The 23782-nt window shown below is 42.8% G+C and overlaps 1 protein-coding gene across 1 annotated transcript; it reads right to left on the bottom strand.

Annotated features, from left to right (window-relative positions):
• Positions 1–646: 646 nt before the first annotated feature.
• Positions 647–15051, bottom strand: LOC310632820 (tetraspanin-33-like; the record flags this gene model as incomplete). The annotated part of the gene is made up of 8 exons (XM_083350247.1): positions 647–760; positions 1543–1704; positions 5225–5350; positions 12731–12826; positions 13016–13090; positions 13558–13682; positions 14687–14744; positions 14995–15051. 8 exons carry the CDS (start codon positions 15049–15051, stop codon positions 647–649), a joined length of 813 nt encoding a protein of 270 aa, XP_083206373.1.
• Between the last annotated feature and the right edge of the window lie 8731 nt (positions 15052–23782).

Below are 23782 nucleotides of genomic sequence, written 5' to 3'. Positions count from 1 at the left end.
ATGTGGTCATGGGACTATTCAACCCTCAGAACTTTGGAACCAGGACACGAGTAGCTTTTCAAGTGTGCATTGTAACTTTGAATGGTTGCTAAACAATCGGATGTAAGAGGAGACTACCTATATAGCCTTACAATAAAAATAGTCCTCACTCTATGGCATTGGTTTCTTAGTTTGGTCTACCTAGAATGGCTGACCACCACCCCCAACCCCTTTTCACAGTATTTTCCTCATAATCTGTGTTTGTTGGATGTTGGAAGACAATGTGTGTCCAAGTGCCCACTACGAGGGCACCCAGAGTACGGTTCCCTTTGGAGTCTAACTGAACCTCTATGACCAGGCTACTTGTTTCTTCAATCCATATAAGCCGCATTATTAAAACAACAAATATTTCAAGCCCAGTGTGTGAATTCGGGATAACAAAAAAAAAACAACCACCTGTTCCTGTGACCGATGCATGAAAATGGCATATTTATAGCAGACTTTTCCAACCAGGTGGCCTTTCAGGTGTATTGGGACTGTAGGCCCCAGAATTCTGAGGCAACATGGGGATGCTGGCAGTTTCAGTATGCAGTTTCATGCATTCAAAGGCTATTAGGTTCAGGATAGCTGGTTCACAGCCCCCTTTCATCCCTTGCTGCCTTCTTTCTCACTTCTCAGGGAAACTCTGCCTCCTCCTCCTCCTCCTCTTGGTACTTCTGCGCTTCTGGATGATGAAATCAATCTGGTAAATGAGCGTGACTGCCAGAAGAAAGACAACAACCTGGAAGGAAACAGAGAAAGTTCAGCAATATAACCCAAGAAGGGGATGTAAAGACTTTAATGTTGCATAGAAGTGGCAAGTTTGGGGGGGTTATATTTATACCGATTTATTAAATTTTTATACTGCCCTTCTCCCGAAGGACTCAGGGCGGTGTACAGGGCAATAAATATGAAAAAACAAAGTACAAAAGTTAAAAAACAATTAAATAATTTATGCCTGATGTATACAATAGTTAAAAGCCATATTAAAAACCCAACCCCAAACCCATCAGACCAGGCTGGATTGCTCAAATAAATAGGTTCCTTAATTTGAGCATAGGCTTCCACAGGGAGAAGGCTGAGGAAGACAAGTGTCATATGCACTTATATCTGACACTGGGACACAAGTACAAAAAGGAGGGGATGAGCTTGTGATGTCACCCTGCACATGTCATCATGGTAACTACCTGTGGACATAGAATAACAGAATTAGAAGGGACCTTGGAGGTCTTCTAGTCCAACCCCCTGCTCAGGTAGGAAGCCCTCTACCATTTCAGACAAGTGGCTGTCCAATCTCTTCTTCAAAACCTCCAGGATTAGAGCACCCACAGCTTCTGGAGGCAAGTCGTTCCACTGATTCATTGTTCTTACTGTCAGGAAATTTCTCTTTCATTCTAGCTTGGTTCTCTCCTTGATTAATTTCCATTCATTGAGTTTGGGGGTTCTTCTGAGCTGATTAAATTCTCCAAATCCTCCCACTCTTATTCCAGGCTGTTTGGATCTCCTCCAGCCTTAGTGCCTTACCTCCAAGACCAATAATCCAAATGCCAGCCCAGCCATCAGCAACAGGTTGCTCCGTCCCCAATGGACAATCTTCTCTAGGCAGCCCTCTGTGTACACCAAGTTCTCTGCTTGCCAGCCTTTAAGATTCTGTGTCCCATAGCCACACATGGTGTTTAGCATAACCTAGAATAAGTTGAGAACATTAAGAGAAGTGCAGGGTCAAACAAACGAGGGCCCATACTCTCTAAGAGTGACTGACCATTGACAAGATGTCAACAAGCAAATAAGAGATATTGGCAGTTCTTTGCTCTTCAGCATCCAATACTGAAAAGTAAATTACTGCATCTCCTTACATGGGTGGAAAAAATCAGGAGTTTGGTAGCACTTTTTATGAGTAAAACATTTTATTAAAAGGCATAAGCTTTCGTGAGCTCCAAACTATCTTCCACTGTGGTGACCATCTTTCTTTGCAGCACTTTATTGATCTGGCATAAGATAGCAGGCTCTGAATTTGCCCTAATTTCCAATTTAATGCAGAAATTCTTACTCCAGAACCTTTGAATAAACTGCAGGTAGTCCTTGACTTATGACCTACAATTGGGATCAGAATTTCTCTGGCTAAGCCAGGCAGTTGTTAAGTAAGTCATGCCCAATTTTACGAACTTTTTCCTATGGTTGTTAAGTGAATCACTGCAGTTGAATCAGGCAATCATTCAGTAAATCCTGCATTCCCCATCAACTTTGCATGTCAGAAGCTGGCTAGGAATGTTGCATATGGCGATCACATGACATAAAAACATACTGGTTGCCAAGCACCTGAAGTTTGATCATGTGACCATGGGGATGCTGTGACAGTTGTAAGTGTGAGTATCAATTGTGAATCACCTTTTTCACTGCCGCTATCACTTTTAATAGTCACTAAGTGAATGGTTTTAAGTTGAGGACTATCTGTACCAGAAAAGGTGGGTGGGGTGTTGCTACTATGGACTAACACAACTCTATTCCTACAATCTCTTCATATGATGCTCCGTTAAACTGTACAATCTGCTAGCTATGAAGAACAAAACAGCAGTCTTGCTTCATAATATTAGGATAGAGTAAGGACAAATTAACCCTGCTTATCATCCCCCAGATTTTGGAAAATTTTATGATAAAATTATCCACATAAATTTGTATTAGCATCAGCTGCAAAAGTTAGGAATACATTTCTAATCAAGCTGCTAGAGCTATGAGAGAGTAGAATAACGTTGCTGTCCACCTGTAATGCTTCCTCAAATTGCAGATTTGTGAATAAAAGCTAATTATTGTAGTAGTGCTTTGTAAAACTGGGGGCAGGGGAGCTCTCTTTTTCAAAATAAATAACAAAAACTCCACCTTAACTTTGCAAAACTTTGTTTAAAGTTAATTCTTCTAATCTGCTATTTTCATAGGTTGGAGTTCTAGACTTTGATTTGTTATAATGTTTACTTTTTAATAAATTGTCCCGCCATCCCTGTTTGGCTTCTGAACAGCAGCATCTACACTTTAGAAATAAATGGCCTAATAAAGACTTTGAATTGTATACTGTATCCCCAGTCTTATTGCCACAGTGACTTAAAGTAGTGTTTAATTTAATTTAATTTATTAATATTTCTATACCGCCCTTCTCCCGGAGGACTCAGGGCGGTGTACAGGGCAAGAATAAAACACAGAAATTTACAAAAACTAAAAGATAATTAAATACATGCCCGATTAAAATACAATTGATACATAGTAAAAACCCCAATAAAAATGATAAAAACCCCACCAATCCCCCCTCAGGCCAGGCCGGCTTGATCGAACAAGTATGTTTTCAGATCGCGGCGAAAGGAGCGCAGATCGGGCGCCGTCCGGAGCTCAACCAGTAACTGGTTCCATAGCTCCGGGGCGCCCACAGAGAAGGATCTCCCCCTGGGGGCCACCAGTCGACATTCTCTGACCGGTGGCACCCTGAGGAGGCCCTCTCTGTGGGAACGCACAGGGCGCAGGGAGCTTGATGCCGGCAGCAGATGTTCCCTGAGGTACTCCGGCCCCATGCCATGGAGGGCTTTGAACACCATTACTAGCACCTTGAATCTCACCCGGAAGACAACTGGCAACCAATGCAGCTCACGGAGCAGAGGTGTCACATGGGAGTATCGGGAGACTCCCAACACAACTCTCGCGGCTGCATTCTGTACCAGTTGGAGCCTCCGGGTGGTCCTCAAGGGAAGCCCCATGTAGAGAGCGTTGCAGTAGTCTAGACGAGAGGTCACGAGCGCGTGAGTGACCGTGCATAAATCATCCAGGCTTAGATAGGGCCGCAACTGGCGCACCAGGCGAACCTGGGCGAAAGCCCCCCTAGTCACAGCCACCATGTGATCTTCCAAGGTAAGCCGCGAATCTAGGAGGACTCCCAAGTTGCGAGCCCTATCTACGGGGGGTAATAATTCACCCCCCATAGAGAGAGATGGAATATCCGAATAGACCCGGGATGAAGGTATGCAAAGCCACTCGGTCTTGTCGGGGTTGAGTTGAAGTCTGTTCCTCCCCATCCAGACCCGAACCGCCTCCAGGCAACAGGACATCACGTTGAGGGCATCACTGGGGTGGTTTGGGGTAGAAAGAAAAAGCTGGGTATCATCAGCGTACTGATGATACCCAACTCCAAAGCCACGAATGATCTCACCCAGCGGTTTCATATAGATGTTGAACAGGAGAGGTGAGAGGACCGACCCCTGAGGAACTCCACAAATGAGAGACCTCACGGTCGACCTCTGCCCTCCTGTCAACACCGACTGCGAGCGTCCCTGGAGATAGGAGGAGAACCACTGTAAAACCGTGCCTCCCACTCCCAATCCCCTGAGACGCCGCAGCAGGATACCATGGTCGATGGTATCGAAAGCCGCTGAGAGGTCTAATAGGACTAGAACAGAGGAATGACCCCTGTCCCGAGCCCTCCAGAGATCATTCACCAGCGCGACCAATGCCGTCTCCGTGCTGTGCCCAGGCCTGAAACCCGATTGGTACGGGTCTAGATAATCCGCTTCATCCAGGACCAAAGGGAGCTGATGCGCCACCACACTCTCAACAACCTTCGCAAGAAAGCGAAGGTTGGAGACCGGACGGAAGTTGTTCAATACAGCTGGGTCCAAGGCAGGCTTCTTGAGGAGGGGCCTCACCACCGCCTCTTTCAAGACGGCAGGGAAGCTACCCTCACTCAAAGAAGCTGATATAACTGCCTGGAACCAGCTGCGTGTCCTCTCCCGGGCTGCATAAACCAGCCAGGAAGGGCACGGGTCCAATAAACATGTGGTGGAGCTCAGTCTCCCCATAATCCTGTCCACTTCCTCCGGAGTTACAGCATCAAACTCCTCCCAAGTGATATCGACAAAACCACCCGCGTCCTGATCGCCAGACTCTGCCCAGTCAGAGTCCAGACCGGTCCGAATCCAAGTGATTTTGTCCGACAGATAATTGTTAAACTCCTCGGCACGACCCTGCAAGGGTTCCTCCCTCACCTCCTGATTAAGGAGGGAGCGAGTCACCCTAAACAGAGCGGCCGGGCGATTATCTGCGGACGCGATAAGGGTAGCGAAGTGATTAGACCTCGCCACCCTTATCGCAGCGAGATAAGACCTAATATGGGTGTTCCTCCTCCTACTTACCTCAGAACTGAACATGTTTGAATTCCCTATTCTCTTACCTCTTTATCTTGCAGACAGCAAGAGAAAGGCACCGCACAACGCTCCAGGCTGGGATTGGTGTCTTGGCAGTCAAAATAAATATTTTGGGACCAGTCCTTGTATGAATGAACCCCACAGCACTTGAACTGGGGAAGAGAGAGAAACAAAACCAAATTCCAAGGGAACTAATTGGATTCATGAAATCACAGAGAAATGTCCCACAAGGATAGCCTGCTTCAGCAGCTTATGGGTGAAGTTGAATAGAATTATTATTATTATTATTATTATTATTATTATTATTATTATTATTATTATTATTATTGTTGTTGTTTGTTGTTGTTGTTGTTGTTGTTGTTTTGTTGTTGTTGTTGTTAATAATAATAATAATAATAATAATAATAATAATAATAATAATAATAGCAAATTTGTCAATACCAGTGGTGTTCAAGTAGTGTTCCAGTTGTTTTGGGATGGCGCCTTGGGTGCCATCCAAAAACAACTGGAGCACCACCTGAACACCATTGACATTGACAAATTCACCATTAGTCAATTGCAAAAGGTGGCCTTACAAGGAACTGCTTCCATCCTGCGATGATATCTATAATACCATCAAACATCCACATCTGCCTATGCCAGGTCCTTGGTAAGGACTCAATAGGTAGAGAAAAATGCCAAATCCAGTCTGAACATCTGGCTGACTGTGCAATGATTAATAATCACAATCACAATCATAATCATAATATAAAAAAGTCCGGATGGTGGATGTTTGGTTCTGATAGACGAGGACTCAGAGTGGTTTAACAATGAACGAGTTTATTGAATACACAAAGTCAACTGTCAACTGTCAAATGTTGCAACCTTTTATAGGGGTAGTGTTTGAACTGTAACCAATCAATGGAGCCTATTTTCCCGCTCCTAAGTTATTGCAACCAATGATTGCAGCTTAATCTCCTGCTCAAAACCCTGCTATGCTGCAATCTGCTAATTCCCTTGTTAATAACTATTTACATACACAACACCCCTTACCCCCCAGTTGTTGTTATTTCTTTACAAAATCCTTTAAATATTTTGGTGGCTTGTGTATCCTAGAAGGGTATCTATTACTCTGGCTGCTAGGGGCCCCTTTTCCTGATTGACTGTTTGGCTGCTTGTCTCTGTTGGACCTATGCTCTGGGTTGCTAGAATCAGATGTTTCCCTATTGCTGTTTTGTGCATCAGTTTGTGTTTGATAATCAGTGGTCACTGGCCTACCTCGCAGGGGTACCTCCCAGTCGATTTGACTAAATTGTTGTTGTTGTTGTTGGGTACTAGGGAATGAAGTGCTTTGCCGTTCCTCTACCACACTCTCTGGCATGTTGTTATCACTGAACCTGGATGTACTGTTTCCCCCAATTATGCTTTGGTCCCCCTCTACTGGCAAGCATCCGCTGGATCTCTTCCTCACCTGATCTGTGTGTCTTTTACAGATCCTATTTCCCTCCCCCTCAATAGTGTACGACAGGGGACCTAAAATTTCAGTCACCACCCCTGGAATCCATTTGTCCCCTTGGGCGTAGTTTCTGGCCCAGATCAAGTCCCCCACTTTAAATGTTCTGTTAGGAATGTCCAATTCAGCGCTTGGTAGAAGTCTGTCAGGGTGTAATCTGTCCAATTTGGTGGTTAGTCTCCTTCCCCACCTCATTTCAGCTGGACTTTTTCCTATAGCAGAACATGGGGTCGTATGTTGGGCCAACAAGAACTCGGCCAGTCTCTGATGCCAGTCGCCCCGAATGATTCCTTTTAAGGCGTCCTTCGTGGTCCTCACATTCCGTTCAGCCAAGCCGTTGGTGGATGGGTGGAAGGGTGCTGAAGTCTTGTGCTTAATCGAGTTGGCCTTGAGGAAATCCTGAAATTCAACAGATGTGAATTGTGGCCCATTGTCAGACACGATTAAATCCGGCAACCCATGAGTGGCAAAGAGGCCCCTTAATGCCTGTATGGTTCTACCAGAAGTTGCTGAACTGACTGGCACTACCTCTAGCCATCTAGAGAAACTGTCAACCACTACCAGAAATGTTAACCCTTGGAAAGGTCCAGCGTAGTCAATATGAATCCTGGACCACGGATTTCTAGCTAACTCCAACTTATGCGTACGGATGTGTTGTTGTTCTGGCCTAGAGCGTTGGCACAGATGGCAATTGGCAACACATTCCTCGATGTCATTGTCCAGTCCTGGCCACCACAAGTGACTCCTAGCCAACGCCTTCATCCGTACTATTCCAGGGTGTCCTTCATGTAATTCTAGTAAAATAGCTGATTTGTGGATTCCTGGAATGACCACACGATTTCCCCAGAGTAAGCATCCCAGATGAACTGACAATTCATCTTTCCTTCTAAAATAGGGAATGTATTTTTCGTCCGGGTTGGCGTTTGGCCACCCACTCAGGACCCAGGCCATTACTCTCTTTAAAGTGTGGTCCTTATTTGTTGCGTCAGCTATGTCTTTAGCAGTTAGGGGCCAATCAGGAATATCCTGTAGGGACATTATTTGTCCCACAGGTGCAGGGTCTTCCTCTGTTATGTTAAGGGGCAATCTACTCAGGGCGTCAGCATGTCCCATGACCTTGCCCTGTCTGTATTGGAGGGAGAATGAGTATGCTGAGAGGAAAATGGACCACCTCAGCATTCTAGGCGACATTATTTGGGGAGTCTGTTTATCCGTGGTAAACAGTCCCAACAGGGGCTTGTGGTCAGTCAGTATAGTAAAGTTCCTACCATAAAGGTAGTCGTGGAACTTTTTTACTCCTGCCACTATTGCTAATGCCTCCCTGTCTATCTGAGCGTAATTCCGCTCTGCCTTGGTTAGTGTACGTGAATAATATGCAATTGGTCTTTGTATTCCTTGTTTGTCTAAGTGGCTGATTACAGCCCCTACACCATAAGGCGAAGCATCGCACGCCAGGTAAATCGGTTTGTTTTCTATAAAGTGGGTTACAGTTGATTTACTGGACAGAATGTCCTTTAAAGTTTGGAAACTTACTCTGTGTTTGTTCAGCCATTGCCAAGGAGTCTTCTTATCTAAGAGTCTGTGGAGGGGTTCTGCAATGGCAGCCTTGTGGGGCACAAATGTGTGGTAAAAGTTTACCAGGCCAAGGAAGGCCTGTAGTTCCACCTTATTCCTTGGTTCTGGGGCCCATTTAATTGCTTTAATTTTGTCAGGGGTAGGGTGGATTCCGTTTTTGTCAATCCTAAACCCCAAAAAATCAGTGGATTTAACCCCTATGCTACATTTTTCCTTTTTTAGTTTCAATCCAGCCCTCCTAAATCTACCCAGTACCTGTTCCAGCCGCTCTACTAACATTTCCTCATCTTTTCCAGCTATCAGGACATCATCAAAGTAAGGGCATACTCCAGGTATGCCCTTTAAGGTCCTCTCCATCACTTCTTGGAAGATGCCTGGAGCTGCTGCAATACCAAATTGCAGTCTGTGGACTCGGAACGCCCCCTTGTGGGTAACAATTGTCTGTGCCTCTGCAGCCTCTTTAGAAACAGTCAACTGTAAGTACGCATGCGCCAAGTCTAGCTTGGCAAACATGGCGCCGTCCTGGATCGTGGCGAGGACCTGCTTCACCGTCGGGACCGGGTAAGCATGCTTTTTCATTCCAATGTTCAGGGTGGCCTTGTAGTCAGCGCAGATTCTCACATCCCCGTTGGGTTTGAGGGGTGTGACAATCGGCGTTTCCCACAAACCACCCTCAACAGGTTCTAATACACCTTGGCCTACAAGCCTGTCGAGCTCGGCCTCTATTTTTTCCTTTAGGGCGAAAGGTACCCTTCGGGCCTTAAGCCTGATTGGTTTTACAGAGGGGTCTAGGTTAAATTTAATTGGGGGCCCTTTGTACCTACCCAGAGATCCATCGAATATGTCTGCAAATTCATTGCAGACTGATTCGAGGGTCTTATTTTTAATTACTGAATTTATCCCCCCAATCCAAATGCCCAGGGCAGGGAACCAGTTAACCCCGATTAAGCTAGTCCTATGTCCCTCCGTAACTATTAATTCTAAGACCCCCTTAAATCCCTTAAATTTAACGCTAAGGCTGATCTTTCCTTTTATTTTTATGGGGCTTTTTTGGAAATCAGTTAATTGAATATTTGTTGAACTAAGTGGAATTTTCCTTCCACTTATTTGTTCGATCCTCTCAAGGGTTTCAGTGAAAATTATTGACACTGAAGCCCCTGAGTCTATTTCCATTCTGCAAGGGACCCCTTGCAGATGGACTGTGATTTTTAATTTTCCTCCTGGAAAATTGTAACCCTTTCCCTGTCTCCTCCGGCTGACACGCGCCACCTCCCCTAGATTTGGAATTTCAACCCAGGGTTTAGGGGTCTCCTTGCCACTGAAACAATGGGTTACCTTACCCTCGGGCCACACATCAACTTCGTGAAGGCGGTTGTCGCAAACACGGCTCCTACAGATAGCCTGGATGTGGCCGGTCTTGCCACATGCCCTGCACTTTGCGGTCCGGAATCGGCAAGAGGCGCGGGGATGGTTGCCTCTGCAGCTGCCACACCGGTTCTGGTTGTCCATGTCGCGCGGTCTGGTTGTGGTGTCCCGCCATGGTCGTTGTGTCGCCGTCGCTTGTCTTTGCGGAGTTGCGGGTTGTTGACGACAGGCAGGTTCAGGCCCTTCACTTCTGGGTTGTCTTGGCACCAATTTTCCGAATCGCCTGGAGATTTCAGCAATATCTTCTTCCCACTGCTGGTCCGCCTCCCCGCAGTCCACATAGCCCTCTTGGTTGATCTCGGACGCCGCTGCCATGCTGCTGCGGGGGGGGTCGCGATACCCGGTGGACTCGTACGTTAGAAGTTCGTCGATCACTTCCTGCAGATCGCCGGTGGGTTTGGCGATTATTCTGTTTTGAAGCTGCTCATCACGCAAGCCCAGTACTACTCGGTCCCGAATTCTTATTTCTAAATTATCGTATTTACATCGTACTGCGGCTTCCCTGACAGCAGCGACAAATTTTTGTATGGATTCTCCCGGTCTCTGGTTCCTCTTCTCAAAGATGCGCCGCCAGAAGAGTTCGGACCTCCTTGGTGTAAAGTGGACCTTTAGTTTGGCTAGGAGGTCGGCGTAAGGCACGCTTGAGACTGGTTGCGGTTGACACAGTCCGACAGCGATTCGGTAGACAGGTGTGCCACAAATCGTCAATAGCGCTGCCGCTTTTTTACGGTTGTCTGTGATTCCATTCACTAACAGGAACCCTTCGACTTGTCCTATGTATTCTTCCCAATCCTCGGGAAAGTTTGGGTCGAATTCCTTCAATGACCCAATTTGCGCCATTCGGAGAATTTTTTTTTTCTGCCGCGGCCACTCGGTTGACTGTGACTCGTTCTGACTCTGCCGCCTTTGCGCGACGATTCCGCCAATTCTCTGGTCTTCTGTCTATCCCATCCTCGTCGCCAATTGTTTGGTTCTGATAGACGAGGACTCAGAGTGGTTTAACAATGAACGAGTTTATTGAATACACAAAGTCAACTGTCAACTGTCAAATGTTGCAACCTTTTATAGGGGTAGTGTTTGAACTGTAACCAATCAATGGAGCCTATTTTCCCGCTCCTAAGTTATTGCAACCAATGATTGCAGCTGAATCTCCCGCTCAAAACCCTGCTATGCTGCAATCTGCTAATTCCCTTGTTAATAACTATTTACATACACAACAGTGGACATGGCAGTAGGCCAGAATAGAAGAGAAAGAACTTGAGAAGATTACAAACTACAAAGACCTGCAAAATCAGGGGTAGAATGACTGTGGTGAAAGTAATATTGTAAAAGATTGTTTTGCTTGGAACAGGTTAGCCTTAATACAATTAAATAACAACATCTGCTTATCCCAGGGCTTTGGGAAGGACCTGATAGGCAGACAAAATTGCCAAATCCTGTCTAAAAATCTGACTGACTGTGTGACCATCCATAACATTAACAGTCTTGCTCTGCCTTCCATCTACAGAGTTTCTGCTTTAGGGAAACCAAACTGTACCTCAATTTACCTCAGACTTAGAGGAACTTTTTTCAGTTATATTCATATTTAACACACATTTTTAGCAGTAGTGTAGCTCTTCCATAACAAGTTGGAAGTAGAATTAAAATGGTATTCAACATGGCAACTTGATACAGCATTCTGTTATCTGATAATGCCTACCAACATGGCTGATATCCTATAAAATAAAATATTGATTCACAAATATTCCATTCCAAAAAGATCCCCTACCAAATGAATTAATAATGTCTTGCGGGTTCTGCTCTTTTATGGTGCTCTTTTCAGGAATAATAATTGTATAATAATAAGTTGGAAGGTACCTTGGAGGTCATCTAGTCCACCCCCTGCTCAGGCAGGAAACCCTATACCACAGGTCTGCAACCTGCAGCTCCCAGTCCTCTGCCATGTGCAGTCCAAAAAAAAAAAGTGGGACTAAAAAAGTTCAACCAATCAATTCAAATATGCAGGGTAGGTGCATATCTCGCCTTGGCTCCACTCTTCAGTCAAACCCTGTTCTGCGCATGTGCGCATGTACACACATGCGCACACATTTTTTGCGGCTCCCAGTTTTTCCTTTTGTGAGGGAACCGGTTCCGAGTGGCTTTTTCACTGTTTCAGGTTGCTGACCCCTGCCCTATACCATTTCAGGCAAATGGCTGTCCATTCTCTTCTTCAAAAGAATCAAAGCAAGGTTATCACTTCCTTGAAGGGCCTCCTAACTGCACTTTAAAGAAATTCTAAGGCTGTTGTGCTCAAAATGAATCAATAAAAGGACTGGATGTGGCAAGCAGCAGGGACTGTAGCCCATTTAGAGTTTAAATGTTCTTTTTGTTAAGCCATACTGAACAGGCAGTTGCTGCAATTTACATTTAAAGGAATCACACATTTGGAGCAGAACAAAAGTGTAACACAAAAAACACAGGGCAATGTCTAGCAACAATATCTGAATCGTTTTAAAAACAATCCCAAATTAGTAGAAATAGCCCATTACAACCGTTTGTTTAGTAACTGTTCGAAGTTCCAACAGCACTGAAAAAAGTGACTTATGAACATCACAGCATTCCCATGGGTTACATGATCAAAATTTGGCTGCTCGGCAACTGACATGTGTTTAGAATGGTTGCATCATCCCAAGGTCACACGATGGCCACTTGTGACCTTCCCAGATGGCAAAGTCAATGGGAGAAGCCAGTTTCTCTTAACAGAACTCACTTAACAATTGCAGTGTTTTGCTTAACAAGGGTGGCAAAAAAAGGTTGTAAAGTTGGGCAAGACTCACTTAACAACCACCTTGTTTAACAATGGACATTTTGGTCGTAACTCAAGGACTAGCTATGGGCCAGTTTTCCAGATCAGATCATTGTTCTTCCTCTATGAAGTGTGAAAGAACATCAGTGCTTCTGTACAGAGCCTGCATAAAGCTGAGGAAGGCAGAGTACTAAGGCCCTGGAACCAGAACTTCCTCATAATGTTGGAAACCAGGGCAAATTCAGAACCTGTTACCTTCTTTTGAATGTAGTCGATGAGGTTCTGTAAATCAAGGTTGTCACGATAGCGGAAGATGGCCTGGCCCATCAAAAATGTGGCTTTTTCCATCACCTGGGGGGATGAAAATGGAGGGAGTTTTTCATCACAGGGAATGCTGAGACAAATCTTGGGCCAATGAGGAAAACCCTTCTATGGCCCACTCGAAAACCAAGACAGGCCTGGAGGATTGTCACTGGAATCTCTCACCCACGTTGACTACCACTGATGAAGTTGGTGGGTCAAGTTTGTTTGTTTGTTTACCATGCCAGAGAAGATGAAGCCTAAAACTGCAGCCACCACTTGCAGAATGAAAATGATGAGCAAAATCCAGGCAAACTAGAAAGCAAAATGAATAAAAGGGGGGAAAAAGGGGGAAGGGGAAAAAAAAGTCAGCAGCTGTAGAATGCACATTTACATACCGATGAAAAACACCCATCTGTCTCAATCTGGATTGGCATACAGGATATGCTTCGTCATAGACAAACAAGCACACACCTGTTCTCTAGAGTCTGAATCCAAACTGATAGAGAATTGAGCTATATATCTCTCTTTCAATATGTGCCAATCCTTTGAGGAGCTTCTTGTAGGAAAACCTCCTTCTAGAAGGTCTCGGTACAGTTTAGCATCCGTTGCCTGTTCATAACTGGGCCAGCCAAATGCACCAAAAGGATGCTGACAAGCACGAAATGAAAGTGGTAACTGCTGTGAGAGGATCTACTACCATCAAAGAGATGGAGAAGAATTCCTCATTGCCCACCAAAGCTGGCTGATGGATGGGAAAGGGGAAATCCTTTTTAACGTACCATTTTCAGCATTAGGGTGAGGTCCCGCAAGGCTCCCAAACAGCCCACAAAGGTGATGCAGAAAATCAGGGTGCCCACTGCTAAAAGAATTATGGAGGGATCAGCCAACAAGGAGTCCACAGCACCTGGCGAAAGATGGAGACACTATTTTAAAAGTTCCACGAACAACCTCAGTAGTAGGAGAACATTGCCCAAGCAGAGGAGCTGAAGCATCGGAGAGCGGGGCTGAGGGAAGAATTTGAGCATGACAATTTCTTTATTAAATAAATAAGTAAATCAATTAACAAATTAATAACCAGAAGTTCCAGTCTGCAAATATGACTTTGTTGATGGGTTGGTTCGTAGGCTGATCTCCTTTTCCTTCTCATCCCATTTTGAGACTTGGACTCCCATCTTGGTTCACGGTGAGAACTCTTCCTCCTCTCTCATGATATTCTGAGAGCTAGTTTGGTTTGATGGTTAAGCCACCAGGTCAGAAATCAGGGGACTAGGAGTTTCAGTCCCCTCCCCCAGTTAAGGAGATTAATTGATGATTGGTTTTCTCACCAACAAATGAAACTTGGTGCATGAGGAAGCAAAGCCAGAGGATGCCATCCATTACTTTTCCTAACTTATGTGAGTCAAGATAAGAACCATCAACCAGGAACCCTAATGACCTTTTGTAAGGTTACAGTAAAGAATCTTACAAGTCTCAAAGTGTATCTCTCCCCCCACTTGCCTTGCCTTCACAGTCCAAGAAACGAAGGAGGGCCTCTTCTGAGACATGTGTCGTGCCTCCATTCCTTCTGTGGGGTAAGCTGCCTCTTATCTGACCGGTGCCTAGATTGGTCTCTTGCTCCTGTCTCTCAAGGACATTCTCACAGACCATCACATCTGTTCCTCATAAATTTGTAATGTCAGCACCACTTGCCAGCCTCATTCCTGAGACAGAATAGAGCTTGGGACAGTGCAAGTTATACCAGTTGTTGTCTCAAGACCTGGAGAATAGCATGTTAACCTGACCATGAGGACAAGCCCAGATTTCTCATCTTCCTCCTAATGCAGACTGCATCCCAGCAAATTCTGTATAGCAGGGGTCTTCAAACTTGGCAACTTGAAGACTTCTGCTGTATAGGGTCAGGCCACTCACCTGCTTCCTTTGAGAGCCTGGCGTAAATTCCAACAGCCACCATGAGCCCACTGGCTACCTTTGAAAGAGGAAACACAAAGGCAGATGCAATTTCTTATTTGTCCAGAGGCCTACCCTGAACACTAACAGTTTTGCTAAGGAGGAAGAGTCTGACTCACCCAGCCTTCCCAGAGTTTAAGATACAAGATGGGTTATGGGGTCTTTGTGACAGCATCTCTGTTACACAGCCTTCCTGGGAATCAGTAAGTTTTCCCTGGTAAAGCCAATGCCTCTCCCAGCACTGCCAAGTTTCAACCCTTTTGACTCACCCAGAAGAGGTAGCAGGAGGTAAAGAGAGTGTATTTCATAATCTGGTTAGTACGCATGGTTCACAACTGCCTGCTTGCCTCTGCCCTGTGCTGCAGATTCATGCATCCACTTCTCAGCCTACAAGGATTTGGGGAAGAGGCTTCAGGAAAGAAGCCATACAGGCTCTGACTGGTGACTACAACTCTTCTTTGCCCCTCTTGGATAGGAATCCTAAGACAGGGGGGAAAGATCCAGGAAGGAGACATCAGGGTGTGGCGAAGAGAAGGGGAAGGGAGAAAGGACGGCGGTCTGTCTGCTCAGACTATGTCAGAGGCAAGTCTTGGCTTGATCCTGGCTTGGCACCAAGGAAAATTTTTAGATCCCTGTTTAGGGGCCAAGCATTGAGAGAAGGATGGAGCCACAACTGAAGAAGGAAAAGGGGAGCTTAGCTGGGTCACTTGGCCTCACTGGCAGAGAAGGAATAAAAGTTGATTGCCTAAGATCCTCTTTGGCCCGTATTTATTTGTTGTCATGTAAAGCCAAGTCCACCGTTTTGCACAGACACAACATTCTGCAAAAATTAATCTCCTGTTTTTAATAGGACGCTATGACCAGAAGGGTGGAGTTACATCCCTCTGTTGATAGGAGGTTTTCCTGTCTTGCTCTGGAATTTGTGGTATTTTAAATAACTCTTAAGACACCTAAACCAGGAGTTAAGCTAAGAAAATGGTGACATTTTATCGTCTAGCACCCAAAAAAGGATTTATTTATTTTTAAGGCTGGCTGCCAGACTCTTAATGCAGCTACCGGTATTTCCTTCCCCCTCCCCTGGCTTCCTTTCTGGCAAAGGAATTCAAAGAAATTTGGGGAAAAATAATTATTGGATATTATTGTTGTTTGGATTATACAATCAAAGCTACCTTCCTGCTTTGGATTACAACTATGTTTATTTTGATGATTATCAGATTAGCTGTTTCTAAGCTGTGATGATGTAGTGAGAAGTTTTTTTAAAAAGGCAGAGGACTGGATTGCAACAACAAATGGCCTGTGGTAGGAATAACTTCTTCAATTTTGTGAACTATGTGGAAATCTCAGAAATTGTACTTCTTTTGTCTTGACAGAATTTATGATCAATCTGAGCGATTTTATAGTATCAGTGACTCACAGTTTCCTTTTTTCTTTACAAAATCTGCATTTGTTGATGTTTGGAACTGGTTTGTTTGTTAATTAGTGGGATTATCAACATACTGTCATTCCTTTAACCTTTAACTGGGCAAAACAGTGCCAAAGAGGGCAACAGTTTTGACTCAAGGCTCCTCAGATGGGCTTACAGAATGCATCCAAATTCTGGGATCCATGACTCCAGAAGGAATGAAATTTGGGGAAGCTGTGGCTTCAGTTTTGCTGGGCTACTGCTGTAGTCATGTGACACTCATTTTGAATGTTCTCTGAAAGCTTCCTAGCCACTCTCAATCCCACCCACCCAGCAGCAACCATTTACCTGACTGCTAGGAAGGGAAGAAAGGAAGGACTTCTGAATTCCATGCCAGCTTCCCACAAGGAAACTCAATGGGGAAGCCTGCAGGAAGTCGAAAGTTGCTCCCACTGCTTTTTTACCCATCTGTGGTCATTCTTCTTCTCTGTTTAGATAACAAAATACCTTTGAAACGATGACTTAATAGGAAGGATATGGATTGTCTGGTTATTATTTGGACCTACAAAAATTCCACTAGAGATAATCTGGAGAGTTGCAGCAAACAAGCAGTAGAGGGCACTCTTGGATTGTCTGGAAGGTTATCTGGAAGGGTAGTCAGAAGTTTTTCACTACTTGCTTGCCATTCATAAAGGTTATTGCAATGGGTGGGACCCATCACAATATTGAGGAGGCTTTTGTGCCTGAATACTGCAGTCTGAATTCCCTTGGCAAATGCAGAGTTAAAAATTAGTTTTCTTGAAAGGGAAGAATGCTGGTGCGTGCTTAGCACCTGAAATCAGGACAAGAAGCAATGGAGAAAAGCAACCTAGATCTAAGGAGAAATCTAAGGAAAAAAATCCTGACAGTCATTACAATTAAACAGTGGAACAACTTGCCTCCAGAAGTTGTGGGTGCTCCAGCACTGGAAGTTTTTAAGAAGAGATTGGACAACGATTTGCTTGAAATGATATAGGGTTTCCTGCCTGAGCAGGAGATTGGACAGTCACTAGAAGACCTTCAAGGTCCCTTCCAACATTATTATTATTATTATTATTATTATTATTATTATTATTATTATTGTTGTTGTTGTTGTTGTTGTTGTTGTTGTTGCTGTTGTTGTTGTTATCTCCAAGGTCCCTTCCAACTCTATTATTTTATTAAAATATGTAAAGACATTTTAGGAGCATGTGAGAGAGATAGGTGGGTGGGTAAATGGATAATGGTAGGTGGGAAGATAGGTAGATAGATATAGATAGATCATAGATAGATGGTTGATATAGTTAGATGATAGACGATAGATGGATGGATGGATAGATAGATAGATAGATAGATAGATAGATAGATAGATAGATAGATAGATAATCAATGGATATATATGTCTCAAATGTTAACTATTTAGATTACCTTGCTAGGCCCCAAACATGGGGCAAATCTTTATTTCCTGTTTTCAGCCTATCTTGAAGGCCATCGAACAGGCTGTAGTCACACCGGACAGTTCATATATTTGTGTAAATTACTAACAAAGAATTAAGGGAGACTGAGATGCATTTCTGACTCTTTAGTCTTCATCAGTCAGCCATACCCTTCTGAGATTCGAACCTGGGCTGATTGCATAATCTAAATAGTTAACATTTGACACATATCTCCCCTTGCAGAAAGCTAACAGAGTGAGAGAGATCCTGTGGCTCAAGAGGTAAATATACTGCCTAATATGCAATCAGCCCAGGTTCGAATCTCAGAAGGGTATGGCTGACTGATGAAGACTAAAGAGTCAGAAATGCATCTCAGTCTCCCTTAATTCTTTTGTTTCGGCCTAACCGAAGGCCATCGACAGGCAGTAGTCACAACAGTGACAGCTCATATTTGTGTAAATTTTAGATTGCTAACAAAGAATTAAAGGGAGACTGATATGCATTTCAAACTTATTTGTTTTCATCAGTGTATATACATACAGTATATATACACAGAGAGAGGGGGGAGAGAGAGATGGACAGGCAGACAGACAGATATAGATATAGATATAGATATAGAGATATAGATATAGATATAGATATAGATATAGATATAGATATAGATATAGATATAGATATAGATATAGATATAGATATAGATATAGATATAGATATAGATATAGATATAGATATAGATATAGATATAGATATAGATATAGATATAGATATAGATATAGATATGAGGAAGTCAAGGTAGGTTCACAAAAAGTTTAACTGAAGCAGCAGCAAAGTATTCATAGTTTTTTCTCATCTGCCATACTCCCAGAGTTTGCTTCTTGCTGACAAGTTCAGATCTTATTTGGATTATTAGAAATGGTTAGAAAAAAGCATATTGGTAGATAGCTCTAGTTAGTTAGACCTGATCCAGGTCAGGTTTGTTTGCTACAGTGAATTAAGTTGATTTATGCAGGAGGAGCAGAATCAGATAATAGCAAAAGAGAAACATTATGAGAGGGCTAAGATCTCCATACCCTACTTCACATCTGACATCCCAAGATCTCCACTTGGCATATGTGTGAAACTCATCCCCAAGGTCAGCTATACCATTAAATCAGTGTTTCCCAACCTTGGCAGTTTTAAGATGAGTGGACTTCAACTCCCAGAATTCCCCAGCCAGTCTTGCTGGCTAAGTAGTTCTGGGAGTTGAAGTCCACCCATTTTAAAGCTGTTAAGCTTGGAAAACATTGCAGATTAGAAGGGATGGAAAATGCTGGTGTGTTAAGTCTGATCCCAGTATCGGTTTGTGGATTTAGCTTGTGTGTCACTCTCAGGGACTACAGGCACTTTCAAAGCTAGGGTGATGGAAGATGCTGGAGCACTCAATTACCCATTGGTGGAGCTGGAATAGACAACATTTTGTTCTGCGCCTCACCAAACCAACCTAGACTTCATGCCGTAAAAGCTACATCTTATAACCTATTATACTATGGCCAGATTCATGCATTATACAAGCTGCACTATAACTAGGCATGCCATGAGAATGCAGACTGTGGTAGCTTGTTTTCGCTTAGCATAGCCCAGGCTGAGAATTTTTAATTTTAATTTTAATTTTAATTTTTAATTTTAACTGGGGTTTTTATTTTCTCTCAGGGTTTCATTTAATCTTTTTAAATTGTTTTAACTTTTGTATTGATTTTCTTTTAAATATCCTGTAAACCGCCCTGAGTCCTTTGGGAAAGGGCAGTATATAAATCTAAATAATAAATAATAAATAATAGCGTATGAATATGTTCCCCCATTGTGTATGCCTATCCAGATAGCTTAGTTGTATCCAGTTTCAAACATTCTCCCCTTCACCTCACTAATCACATTTATATGCCAGGTTTTACCTGGTTATAGTATTAACCAATATGCTGAGTGCGTACAATACATTAAACTAGCCAGATGGGCTGGCTTTGTACTATGTATGTAATCACTCACGGTTGAAGCAGGCCAGCTTTAGTATATTATGCAATTGCAGCTATTCATTATGCTTTATTTGATTTTCCTAATAATCTGACCTATGAAGAACCCAAGCCTTACAGTTTCTACATCATGTCTTATAGTCTCTTTTTTACTACTTTACATTTATTGATTTTGTATAAAGTAAAAAACAAATCCATAGGAAGAAAAGAAGGAAAGAAGAAACAAGTGTAAGAAAAGAAAGAAAAAAGACCTCTTAAAGTTATGAAATATAATTACTTCCAATTGACTCTTCAATAGATACTAAATATTTTATAGTTTGTGATGAATGAATCCCAATAATTTTTAATTGTTAAACAAGGCAGGATACAGGATACTATACTCCATTCATTAGTAGCACATAATATTCTAACCTTCTCCATCTTCTTTGATTCAAAATTGCTGCCTGTTGAACATCTGTATTTTTCCTCTGTACTAAGCAGGCAGATGTGCTAAATTCCCCACAGCCTTTATCCCCCAAAAACAGAAGAGGAAAGACTGTAGTTGAAGGAGGGCAGTGGAAAAGATCAACACTTGGCTTGAGTTAGCCTCAGAAATTGGTAGCTTAGACATCTCTTGCATCTGAAAAGCCACCAAGATAAACCATTCCAGAAAAAGGTGACTTTCTTTTTGCCCTGAAATTCTTGACATGCTGAACTCAATAAAAATATCACAGGGAGGGAGGGAGGGAGGGCACAAGAGCGTAGAGCTACCCGGATTGACACTGCAAGACAGGCCTCTTTTCAGATTAAATTGCTGCTAAATTTAGCCCTCTTGAGCCCTCAGATGGAGTGGCCTATGACATGGGTAGGTGGGGAGATGCTGATTCTGCCTTTTGGAGATGGGGACATTCTGCCCAGGACATATAATGCCTTGGTAAGGCCACACTTGGAATACTGCATCCAGTTTTGAGACATTAGAAAGGGTGCAGAGAAGAGCAACAAAGATGATCAGGAGATTGGAAGCTAAAACATATAAAGAAGGGTTGCTGGAATTGGGTATGTCTAGTTTAATGAACAAAAGGACTAGGGTGACATGATAGCAGTGTTCCAATATCTCAGGGATTGCCACAAAGAAGAGGAAGTCAAGCTAATCTCCAAAGCACCTGAAGGGAGGACAAGAAGCAATGGTTGGAAAGACAAACAACCGAGAAATAAGGAGAAATTTCCTAACAGTTAGAACAATTAATCAGTGGAACAACTTGCCTCCAGAAATTGTGAATGCTCCAACACTGGAAGTGTTTAAGAAGAGACTGGACAACCATTTGTCTGAAATAGTTCAGGATTTCCTGCCTGAGCAGAGGGTTGGACTAGAAGACCTCCAAGGTCCCTTTCAACTCTGTTTTTCTATAATGCTAATTTCACATCATCATCAGCATTCCTGGATATATCGAGTCTCTGAAAAGGCATGGATTCTTTTTTAGCTTGGACTTAGATCAAAGGTATCAAGCAAAGGTCTGAGGTAGCCACCAGACCTGTAAAATAATGTAAGGCAATCTTCCAGTTGACATGCACAAAGATGTCCTGAATCAAGTGTTCCCTTTCTGAGCAGTGGGATCCCAAGACAGAATTCTGACTTTCCACTTCCATGTCTGTATGTTTTCCACCAAGAAATAATTGAGGGTGTACTTTTGCCAACAATTATGCGTTACCATTGGGTTCAACTTTATATGAAAGTCTGAAAGAATTTGGGATATTCAGTCAGAAGAAAAGAAAAAGAAATGAAGCTTGGCTTGATACATAAAAGGAAGTTACTTGTCTTTTTTCAAGGTTATGAAAACCAGGACCAGAAATAACAAATGTTAAGTTACTTAGATGTTGGGTAAACATAAGGAAAAACATAGTGATGGTGATACATATAGAGGCTGTGGGTGTCCATCTCTAGAGGTTTTTAAAAAGAGACTGAACAGCCCCTTTCGTGCAATCTAATCAATTTTCCTGAACAAATCAGAGAGTTGGATTAAATGATCTAGGAGTCCCTTCCAACTCTACAAATCTTTGATTTATGCTTCTATAGGCCACAGAAGCATATGATCTGCAACAGGTTTCTTTTAAAAAAGTCTTCTGTAGCAAGATACTGCCATGTTTGGTTCTCCCTGTGAGAAAGAATGAAATCACTACCAGTTATCAGATCTGAACTGAAGTCTCCCAGAGAATTGCTAGACAGCAGTAAACAGATACATGCAAATGTAATTCTTTGTTTTGAAATCTTTCTAATGGTCATCTGGATTTTTGCATCTGATAACCCAAGACTTGCAAGCTGTATCCCAGCAGCACTTGGAGCATGCAATAGCTTATGAATAGAATTATTATTAATTCATTGATTAAAAATATATATTGCTTGACTCCTGACAACTCTGGGTGGCTCAGAAATAAAAACATTAAAAATAAGAGAGAAATAGACAATAATAGACAATAACAATATAAATAAAAGCATTTAAACAATCAGAGGAAGACTATGGTAATTTTCCCACTAGAGACTTACTGTGATGGAATGTAGTCTGGATTCCCCCGGAGACAGGGAGTGTATTCCAGAGGAGCAAGAGCCAACTCAGTTCAGATAATTTGTGTGAGAGAAAGAGGTTGAAGGTGGCTCCTTCCTAATAGTTCCCAGGGTATAGGCTTTACTGTATATGGCTGGTAGTCAGTTTTTGTGAGATGGGTGGCAAACAAATTTAATAAATAAAAGCCTATCTATGGATAAGAAACAATAAAGAAATCTGCTTGGAAAAATCATAATGTGTCTTTCTTGGTTTTTGGAGCTTGACACTTACAGTATAGCCATTATTGAAGAGATATAAAGGGTCTCTTAAGCCTTGGAAATGCTACCTTTTTCTGCCCCTAAAAAGGATGACCTCAAATTTTCCCCTTCCACTCCAAGAACTTAATGACATCACCAACTATACATATCTTTTGGTTTGGAAAAAGATACAAATGAAAGGATAAAATAGTTGTAAACTTTTCATGACCTCTCTCAAGAGTCCACCAACTCCGAAAGAATCCTGTATTCTTGGACAGAATGATTACTTGGAGAAGTGTGAAAAGCAGAAAAAGACATTTCTAATATATTTATTTACAAAATAACAGAGCATTTGGGAAACACCTGTATTACCTGTACCGTTTCATAATTTGAAGTGAGTATGAATTGAATGCAAATCACAGGGACCTATCTGAAGAGCATTTGAGAAGGCTGTCCTGCTGGAATAATAAAAAAACCCCGCTGTAATTATAAAAATAAGATTATTACAACAGGGGCATTTAAAAAGAAATAGCAGCTTACCTTGTGTAAGGTATGATAGTGCCAGGCATGGAAAGGAAGGACTTTAGGAAGAAGGGAAAGACTGAGGAGATATATTTGTGTTTTTAAGCTGAACTTTCCCCCCCACACACACACACAAAATTTTCTTGCAAATCTTGATAATCTGCATGGCCCTATCTAAACAGGTAAGGGGCCAAGATGCAGTCCTGCAGCTAAAAATTGCTGCAAACAAGTACCAAGAAAAAGAAAACTTGTCACAAACTCTGCATAGCCATAGTCTGTAAAGGGAAACATTAGGATGGACTCTGGGAGACTCAAAGAAGTTCAGAAAATGGGCAGCTCTTGAATAAGAAGAGTGTTTCCCAATCTTGGGCACTTGACAATGTGTGGGCTTCAACTCCTGGAATTCTAAGAGTTGAAGTCCACACATCTTTGAGTGGTCAATGTTGAGAAACACTGCTTTAGGGGAAGAAATGAATCCATTCCAAACCCCCCCCCCGAAATCTGGTATTCTCATCCCATCCCATCATCTTCACACTCTTATCTCAAGAAACATTTCTTGCATCTTCTTCCTTCAAGCACTGTGAAAAACATTTAAGACAGAAATGCAGAAAGTAGCTGCACAATTATCCATTCAGTCACATCATGGCGGGCTTTTATTTTAAGAATGGCTATATCCACAAAACCACGGCTGTTCTAGTCATGGATAAAAATCCAGAGGAAAAGAAAAAAAGAGGTTCGGGCAGAGATTTGCTCAGGAAAAGGCACTTTTGAATGAGATGTATTTTTAACCAAGAAGCCTACATCTTGCAGAAGGAAGTGTTCTCCAAGGCTCTTCTGCTTCTTCATGTCAATCAGTTCCTTCTCTTGCCGATGTTCAACAGGAGACAATTGTCCCCAAAA

This window comes from Vipera ursinii (assembly GCF_947247035.1).
Source record: "Vipera ursinii genome assembly, chromosome: 1".
NCBI classification, from domain to species: domain Eukaryota; kingdom Metazoa; phylum Chordata; class Lepidosauria; order Squamata; family Viperidae; genus Vipera; species Vipera ursinii.
Note: the sequence above shows the minus strand (reverse complement) of the source record. Positions and strands in the feature narration are given on the sequence as shown.